Source organism: Miniopterus natalensis, chromosome 19 (genome assembly GCF_054644295.1).
Source record: "Miniopterus natalensis isolate mMinNat1 chromosome 19, mMinNat1.hap1, whole genome shotgun sequence".
Lineage (NCBI taxonomy): Eukaryota > Metazoa > Chordata > Mammalia > Chiroptera > Miniopteridae > Miniopterus > Miniopterus natalensis.
In genome coordinates this window covers 8240762-8250361 of record NC_142099.1, presented here as the reverse complement: position 1 = coordinate 8250361, position 9600 = coordinate 8240762, and the positions used below count along the sequence as shown (strand labels likewise).

At 51.5% G+C, this 9600-nt stretch overlaps 1 protein-coding gene across 2 annotated transcripts; it reads left to right on the top strand.

Annotated features, from left to right (window-relative positions):
* The first annotated feature begins 669 nt into the window (after positions 1–669).
* NHLH2 (nescient helix-loop-helix 2) lies at positions 670–1077 on the top strand. Of its 2 annotated transcripts, XM_087827788.1 has the most exons (2): positions 670–759; positions 796–1077. In XM_087827788.1, the coding sequence occupies exons 1-2, from the start codon at positions 670–672 to the stop codon at positions 1075–1077; spliced, it is 372 nt and encodes a 123-aa protein (XP_087683914.1). The 2 variants fall into 2 exon arrangements, with proteins under 2 accessions (XP_087683914.1, XP_087683913.1); XM_087827787.1 differs by having other exon boundaries at positions 670–1077.
* The last annotated feature ends 8523 nt before the right edge of the window (positions 1078–9600 follow it).

Here is a 9600-nt window from a genome sequence, read left to right as displayed (position 1 = left end):
CGATGTGTGTGGCTGTCTGCGTGACAGATGGTGCTTCGGGAGCCTGCGAGGGCGTAAGAGTAACGGTTGGGTTGCAAGAAGCCTCCACGTTTGTTTAGCCATTTCTTTATGATTTCGGGGAAGCTCGGGGGGGGGGGGGGGGACCAGGACGCCTTCGCGCTCCGGGTCCGGACTGTGCGCGGGGTCCCGGCTCCTCTCCAGCCCCCGCGCTCCCCTCCCCCGCCGCGCCCCAGAACAGCGCGAGGCCCGCGGGCGGGATCCCTGCCCCCCGCCCCGTAAGACCCAGATGCGTTCGTCCTTCGGAATTATTTGTCGACGGAGACGAAGTGAGGGAGGGAGAATGGCACAGAGTTGGTCTATGGCCGGAGGAGGCACAAAACTCAGGCCTCGCGGGCCGGCGGTCGTCCCCCGGGCCAGGCCCACGGGCCGGGCTGGGCCTCCTGCAGGCCGAGTGTCGGGTCCAGGACGCGGCCTGGCCGGGGCGAGATGCGCCTTCCCCGCGGGGCCAGCTCGGCCGGGCGCGCCGGCCCGGCAGGGAGGAGGCCGGGGCGCACCGAGGCCCTGGGGGTAGGCCCTCCCCCGCTCCCGCTCCGATCAAAAGACTGATTCCTTTTATTGATTGATTTTTCTAACTCCCCCCCACCCCACCCCCTACCCCCAGCCTCCAAAATGATGCTGAGTCCGGACCAGGCCGCCGACTCGGACCACCCCAGCTCGGCGCATTCGGATCCGGAGTCGCTGGGCGGCGCGGACGCCAAGGTGCTGGGCAACGTGTCGGACCTGGAGCCGGTGGAGGAGGCGGAGGGCGACGGCAAGGGCGGGGGCCGCGCCGCGCTCTACCCGCACCAGCAGCCGCTGAGCCGCGAGGAGAAGCGCCGCCGCCGGCGCGCCACGGCCAAGTACCGCTCGGCCCACGCCACCCGCGAGCGCATCCGCGTGGAGGCCTTCAACTTGGCCTTCGCCGAGCTCCGCAAACTGCTGCCCACGCTGCCGCCGGACAAGAAGCTGTCCAAGATCGAGATCCTGCGGCTGGCCATCTGCTACATCTCCTATCTCAACCACGTCCTGGACGTGTAGGGGCGCGCGCCGGGGGCCGCGGGGCTGGCGGTGCAGGCGGCGGCTCAGCGGGAGGCTTGCGCCCCGGGAAGAAGTTATGGACGGTTTGCGTGCTCTCCGATCGGTAGGGAGACCAGGAGGTTTCCGACTCTGGAAGGTGGGGTGTCTGGTGAGCCGTGGGGCTTGCAGGGGGCGTTTTGCAGGCCGGCGGACCCCCGGGAGGCGCTGGCGATGAGCCGCCCCCAGGCCGCCCCGCCCCGAGTTAGGATCCCTTTCAGGGTGGTTACATTTAGCTCACTGGAGACCTGAAGTTCTCCTTAGTTTGTTTATCTTCCACGAATCTTCAAGTTTTGGGGGAAAAAAATGAGGGCAGAAGCTCGGAGTACAGGCTCATAACTTTATAGACGATCTGGATTTTTCTAATGGACCAAACTTTCGGAGAGGGAGGGAGGGAATCGCGTCCAGGGTAGAGATTTTAGACACATTAAGGTGGAACAGGAAACTTTCCGTTCCGATGTGAAAGGACAGATTAGGTTAGAATCCAAATGCAACTGACAAACCTGCCTATTTGGTCAGGTCAAAAAGATACACTGAGAACAAACAGACACATTGTGGGGAGACCTGAGCTTGGTGAGAATTGAACCCTGACGCACGACACTAACGTAGATGGGGGAAAATACATATTTAAACGGGAAACTTAATATCTGACTGCTTTTTCAGGCGAAGTGCCCCTTTATATATCCAAAAACATCTATTTGTGACCTTAAACATGTGGACCCATAGGTGCAGTTTAGAAAAAGACAACCTATTTTTATTTATGTTAGAAGGAGTAGAGTATTTTTTCCAAGACATTTATTTTTCAGAGTGGTGATGATTTTACTTTGGATACTCTGTGCCAATTTATTTATAGTCAAGTGTTTACACTTTTTCCTGTGGAATAATTGCGTCTAACTTTCTACGTGTTTGTTGAGATTATACTGTGGTCTTTCTTTTGGCTCTAAGTATATTGCACTTGCATAACAAACGTCCCACTTCTCCCTGTTTCTAAACATATTTTATATATTAAGATGTTTGTTGTTGAAAGGTCCTTTCGTTGTGAGATCAGCAGCACTGACACTTGACTACTATAGTTTTTTAAAAAAGTAAGTGTTGTTATTCTTATCTGTAGTTATGTCTGAAAAGTACTTTACAAACTGTTTATAAGGAGAGTAGCTTTTCTGTGTGCGTGTGTGTGATGTTTGTACGTGGGATGATTTTAGGAAATTAAGTTATTTTCCTAAAAAAAAAAAAAGAATTCAGAAACTACTTTCCTCTGTGACAACCAAAAAGAAAAGTCTATAACCTGAAAATGTTTCATGTTCTCAGCTGTGAAACTCTTAAAACAAGGAGTGTATTTTAAAGACAAAGGAAAAAAGAAAAAAAAAAAAGAAACCACATCTGCTATCCAAAGATTTTAGTCTTTTTCAGGGTTTTTTTGTGTCTCTGTTGCTTTATATAATGCAATATTTTGTAGTGAAAATAGATATAATCTGGTTTCTATCTGACAAGTTTTTCATATCTCATGAATGGTGCGCTGTTTTGCATATAAATAAAGGTATCGAATAAAGGCCTCTCCTTTATTTTAAGCATATTGTCAAAAAAAATAATGAACGTGCTGGCTGAGCATGAAATATCTTAATGGACTCAACTCCTCAGGAAGGAACTAGAAAACAAAACAAAACCTTAACGTATTTATGCACTGAGATATCTGATGCTCTTCCTAAACTTGAACACTAACCAGTCTATAAATAGACCCCCCTGGAGGATGGTGACAGAGATCATGTTTCTCTCAATGGGGAAAAAAATTAGTGCTCATATGACAATATTACTTGAATCATAGATTCTTTTGCTCTAAAAGGAAACTTAGTAAACTAACCCAACCTCTTCGAATTAGAGTGGGGAAACTGAGGCCCAGGGAGTGTAAGTCCCTGCACTAGGTCACACAGCTTTGTGAGAAGATGGCCCCTGATACGATGACTCCCAGCCCTCATGGCACTCATTAAGAACAAGCTGATATTACCACTGTGCACTCAAGCATCTAACCAAGACAGAGGTCCTAGACATGACACCTGCAAACAAGAAAAAATATTTAGCCCTGGGCTAACTTGAGATATGAGAATGTCACCTACAGAAGCTTATATTAGTATAAAAATGTGAAATATTCTTTCTACAAGCAGAAAACATGAGTAACTTAAAGCTATATGTATATACATATATATACACACATATATAGAATATTATGAACTATGTGTCTATATCACACCAAATCTCTGGTTGCAGAGGAGAAATGCAATTATGTGGATGCTTGGTGCTATGCCTACAAAATATGTGGGATTGTGAGTTTTTCACTTGACACCCAGGTACCTTATGGTCAGGTTCACAGAAACCTAGCAAGGGAGGCTTCACTCTCTTCTTTCATGTCCTCACCCACGACCTAAAAAAGAACAGTCCCTTCTTTGGCCCTGTATCTGGGCTGAGTCCTGGCCACTGCAGCTGTGGCGGGTTATGCTAGCCTGCAGACACGTGCTGCCTGGGGACTGAGTGCAGGTCTTCCCTGCTCTAGGACTGGGGCGAGATGGCTACTCCCAGTCCTCATCGCACTTCTCTACTATGGGACGGAAGAATCGGCCTTGCTCCAATGCCAAAGCAATGAAGTCAACGCCTAACTTCCGGAGACCTTCTGGGGGTCTCCCTTTCCTGGTTTATGAGCCCAACTTCCAACTAACAGACACAGTTCTGCCACTTACTCTAGGAGGAGCCTATTAGCTCACCTCCCTAGACGAAGGCCCTCGCCCTTGGAGTTGGACATAGGGCAGACATAGGCAAAGACCAAAATCCCTTCCCAGCTGCACAGCCCATGTGATCCCAGGAGAGGATCTTGGCAGTGTCATTTCAAATCCAAAGCTGTTGAGCACCCTCCAAAGAGACAGGCCGCACTGTGGCACTCTGCTAGACCAGAGGGTGACTGACTCACCCTGGTGCAAGGCATGGGCTCAGTGGCTATCCAGCCATAGTAAGGGAGTCACAATGCTTCTTTGAATAATGATAATGGTGATCCTTCAGTCTTACCTTCAACATACTTATTAAGGACCTACTGTGTGCCAGGCATTGTTTGAGATGCTAAAAATAGAGCCCTGAATGAGACAAAGCCTGCTGGAGGATCATAGTAGACTGACAACAAATAAACAAACAGGAGTTAATTTCAGGTATTGCTAAATGCTGTGAAGAAAAATAAAGCAGGGTAGACAGAGAATGAGAGCGGCAGGTGCTGGTGGGGGTATTTTAGAGAGAGCTGTTAGACAGATAGACCTACCCAGCTGCCTCCACAGTTGCTGCCACCTGTTAACCTGTCCTGTGCTCATGCCACCGAAACACCCTGTGCGGATGGCTCCCCACTGGCAGCAGCCTGGTCCTTCACCCCCAGCTTGCCCTCTCCCCAGGCAGACCCAGGACCACAGTTCCTTCTGCTGTTGAGCTCACCTCCTCTCTGCCGCCAGCTGTTCAACAACTGGCCAGGGCATCCTGCCTCCCAGGAAATCTAGCCCCACCCGGCCCAGCTGACAAGACCACCTGTGCTGGAAATCTCTATGCCCAGAGGTCCACCTGGCTTCTGTCACTGTCTGGAGACATCCAGGGGAAAGGGGCAAAAGTCCTTGGCAAAACCCGTTTCCTTGGAAGGAGAGGACAGGGGAGGGGCAGAAGCTGAGAGTGTGGGTGGTGGGATGGGTCAGGAAGGGAAGCAGGCTGAGGGCAGGGCAAGTGGGTCTAGAAAGAAATGAGGGTGCATTGAGGTGGAGGACTGGGCAGGGAACACCTGCTTCCCACATGAACCCTGTTCTGGGGGCTTCCTCCAGTGGCCTTGCACCATGAGCAGGTGTCACCAGACTGCTATGATCTGGTAAGTAGACAGAGCTGACGTCTGTAATGCTGTGACTTATCCAGTCCCCCCAGATACTGGTCTTCCACCCACTGAGGCATGGGGTGGCGGGAACTAAGGAGGGGACACCAGCTTGAGTGCATGTATAGTGAATACCCTTTTCCAAAGGACTATCTCCTTTATTATTGGCAGTAGCAGAAATATTAAGAGCTGACATGTATGAGTGTGTACTATATGCTCACTGAGGTAAGTCCTTTGCATGCATTATCTCACTGGATTCTCACAACAATCCAATGAGGTAGGTTCTTTCGTCTCCACTTAACATATAAGGCACTTAAGGCTGAGAGAAATTTATAACTTGCCCGGGGTCAGGAAGCCATGTCTGTGGGTTTATCAAAGTGCCTGCCCTTACCTATTATACTCGCCCCTTTTCCTTTGCTCCCCTCGAGGGCAGCTGCACCATGCACATTCCCTCCCCTGGCCTCTGCACCCCATCTCTCCACCCATGTGCTTACGGAGGCGTCAGCTTGGGCAATGACAAAGGCGTGCGGGCTCTGCAGTGTACCAGCCACCCAGTCCAAAGGACATGGGGAGGAGGGGACTGAGCCTGTGCTCTGCTCGCCAGGTCAAGTGTGTGCCTCGGCTTGGGGCTGAAGGGTCAGGAAGACACTGCAGGCTAGTGGTGGCCCCTCCTGAGGGAGGTGGGGCTAATCTGACACTGTCCACAGCGTGACTACTCACCAGCACATGGGTGGGCCTGGCGCCGAAGTCTCCCCCACCCACACTCCTCAGCACGTGGAGGCTGGTTCTCACGCTGCCCCAAGAGCCATTTTTGAAAGCTAGCATGTCACCCCTGCCTGAAAACTCTTCCTGACTCCTCATCACAGATAAATAATAAAACTCAAGTTCTTCTGGGCACAGACATCTTTCAGCACCTTGTCCCAGACACCTCCTAGCATCATTTTAGCTTCTCTCCCCCCTGAGGCTAAATGCTCCTGCCAATTCCCATTTCCTTGCTTCCCTGGAGATGCCCACTCCTTTATTATTATTACTTTCTTTTTTATTTTTAATATATGTTTATTGATTTTGAGAGAGAGAGAAGCATTCATGTGAGAAACACTGAACAGTTGCCTCCCATGCGCACCCTGACGGGGGTTGAACCTGCAACCTTTTCGTGTACGGAACAACACCCCCACCAACTGAGCCACCTGGTCAGGGCTGAGCAGCTACTTTAAAAAAAAAAAATACGGAAAATTTAGGAACACCTACAAAAGCTAAGGGACAAGCACACCGGGTTCTAATAGCCCCGACATTTCATTTACACTCCTGTCCTCGCTATCCCACTACCTCTGTGGCCTATTTGAAACAAGTCCAAATATCACATCTTCGCCCATAAATAATCAGTAAGTCTCTCTAAAAGATAAAGGACTTACTTCTTCTTTACTGTAACTAAAATACCAATGTTAGAGTGAAGCAAATGCAGTATTTCCTGAGTGTCATCAGTGAGCACCTACACCTTGAGGGGAACTTCACAGCCCGCCCCACCCAGCTTTCCCCGTGGCCTTTTTCCTCTCTGCTTCCCTTCCTTCCACTTTACATCTCACTCTCCCCTCCCCGTCCTTACCTTAGGCACTTTCTCTTAAGCGTGTTGGACAAGAGCCGCCCTGTGGCCACCCTCCGCCACCCTCCGCCACCCTCCGCCACCTCGCCATGGCTGGATGCGCCTGGGAACCGCGCTCCGGCACAGGAGGCCAGCCCGCAGTCCAGGGCGCCGTGTGTGTTCCAGGGTGGCTAGTGGTGGCCAACTGACTAACCGCAGCCCGGGGTAAAGTAGGAAGGAGACCAGGGGCCACTGGAATATGACAGAGCGGCCACACTGCCAGAGCCCAGCTTATGCAGATTTTAAAGATTTGAAAACAAAAAAAGAGATGGATTCTCTTAGCTATTGGTCAGGAACTGGGGTGGGGAGGTAACACGGGGCAGGAAGCTCTGGGGACCCAGGAGTGAGGACCGAGGGGTGCCCACTGGCAGCAGCACCTATGGAGGCCTGAAGATCATCAAGAACAGTAACAAGTGCCCCTAGTGTGGTCCTTTCAGTGACAGATCTGTCACTTATGCAACCTCTGTGAGCCCCGCAGGCCCCTTGCACTTTGAGTGGCTCACCCACAGTCTCACACCGTGTCAGCGACAGACAGAGCCGCCTAGGAGCCTTTGACACCAATCCACACGTAGACCCCACACTGTCTGCCCTGCATTGTAGCCTAGTGACTAGACTAGTAACAATATCAGCAAAAACAACTGCCCAGATGTAGCACTCACCCCGTCCCGGGCACTGTCCATTATTAACTCACTCGGTCCCACACAGCTCAATGAGGCAGGACCTCTAAGTTACAGAGAAGACACCAGGACACAGAGAAGTTAAGTGACACTCCCAAGGTCACACCACTAGTAAGGATTTGAATGGGAAAATGCAGATGAAGGGCTATAAAATTAAAAAGCTTATACTTTGAAGAAAAGGGAAAAAATACAAAGTTTCTCTTGAAAAACAAAACCAAAAAACTACAGGAACTGAAAGAACAAATTTTCTCTTTGAAGCTGCCTGGGTCTGGACTAGATATTGGCCCAGCCCGTGGACGTGTCCTCTCATGTTGAGACCAAAACATCACCAAGAAGTGGCGCCATGACTGAGGCGTGGATATGGGGTGTGGTCCGTGTCTGGCTATGGCTCTGTGCTGATGACGTCATGACTCACTGCTCCAGAAAGAGTGCCTCTGGCAGGGGGACCCCGACCACATTGAGACTCTGGGAATTGCTCAGAAAGGCTTAGTGTTTAGTGCCCTTTGTATAAGTCTAAACGTAAAAAGAAATGAGTCTGCTTAGGAGAGAGGCTGTGTGGGCAGAATGCCTGACACTGAGAAAACGAGCGACCCAGGAGTTCCAGCCTATTGTGTTGCCGGTGTGACTGATGCCACTGGCCTAGGGCCGCTGCACACACTCCTGCATAGCTCGTGTCACTGTCCCTTACACCTAGCCCCGTTTCCGAACTTTCTTATCAATGCCGCTTAATGCCAGACACTGTTTTCTATTGTCACGTGGTGTGCGTGGGAGGAGATATTATGACGATAGCTAATTATTAATTTTTTTAAAAGTCTGAAAACCTAATTAAAGTTTGGGGTGATTTTTAGTAGTTTGGACGCAAGGAGGATTTGATTCTCCTGGCCTGTGGGCGGATGGGAGAGAGCGGCAGGCCGTCCCTCTCCCTGTCCCCATCCTATTTGCATGTGGGCCCGGATCTGTCTTTGGCTCCTTGTATGGTTAGGGATGAGACCCTCGCGTCCCAGGGGAGGGGGGCAGGTGTTGCTCCAGTCGAGCGAATGGAACCAAATTACAGGCCCGTCTGTCACCTCCTCTAGGGAGAAGGTGGAGGGGTGGAGGGAGGGAGGGGGACGGGAAGGAGGGAGGGGGAGGGGAGAGCCGCATCCTGCAGAGGCTGGGGGCCTGAGACACTGGACAGCAGCCTCAGTGCAGGCGCAGCGGGGTGACACAGCTGGGGGGGCACCACGTGGCCCAGGACCCCGGGCTCTTTGCTGACCTGCCTTGACCCCGCAGCCACTTAGGCCGCGTCTATGCGGCGCCAGCGAACACTCACGCCGGAATTGGTTTTCACTAAATTGACGGATATATTTTCTGACTGCACTGACTTGGGGGCTGTGTCTCTATTCCACGAAATCTACCGAAACCTGAAACATCCAACACATCCACTCCCTTCATCTTTGGGTCTAACAGCTTGCATGTGCACACACACACACACACACACACACACACACACTCTCCCTCTCTCTCTTTAATTAAGCCACACAATTTGCACATGTAGACACAGATGCCCCGCCGGGATTGTAGCCACTGCACCTCCGCCTGGATTTGTCCTTCGGGGAGAGAGTTTGCGGTGATGCCCTGCAGCTTCATTAACGCTGGGAAGTGACTTTGAGGCTGCCGCATATAATCCGAGATAACCGTGAACCCTTGATGGCTGGGGCGGCCTCTAGGGATGGCCCTTCTGCCCAGCGCCCCGTGGGGCCCAGCAGTGTTATTCCGAGCCACCGAGAAAAATACAGATAGCCAGCCCTTTGTGGGACACAGGGCACAGGAATCACGGCTTGCCAGCACTGGGCTTTTTCTCGTAAACAGAGTGATGTAAAGAATACAGGAGGGAAGGAGGAAAAGAACCCCCCCCAGCCCTCAGCGCTGGTAAGAAGCGGGGCCTGTGAGTTCCCCAGACTCGTGTGGGAGAAACAGCGCCTCGCACGCTCGCTCCTCCCACCGCCGGGCGCGCAGGTTAAAGGGATTGTCAGTTCCCACTAGCTCTTTCAATAAGGGAAGAACTGAGGCATAGAGCCATCATTGCGGAGGGGCTGGGAAGACACAAACAGCTTCTTCCCCTTCTCTCCGACAATCAAATGATTGACAGAGATAATTCCCCGTGTGAGGGGAAGAAAGGATCGCTGGCAGATAATGGGCCGGGCTTCGGCTGTGCCTGGGAAGGCTCTGTCCATCCCATGTCAAGTGATGACTGAAAAGTGAAAAATTAATTCCATTCTCCAGCTGCTGTTGCTGCTGGGTGCCAAAAG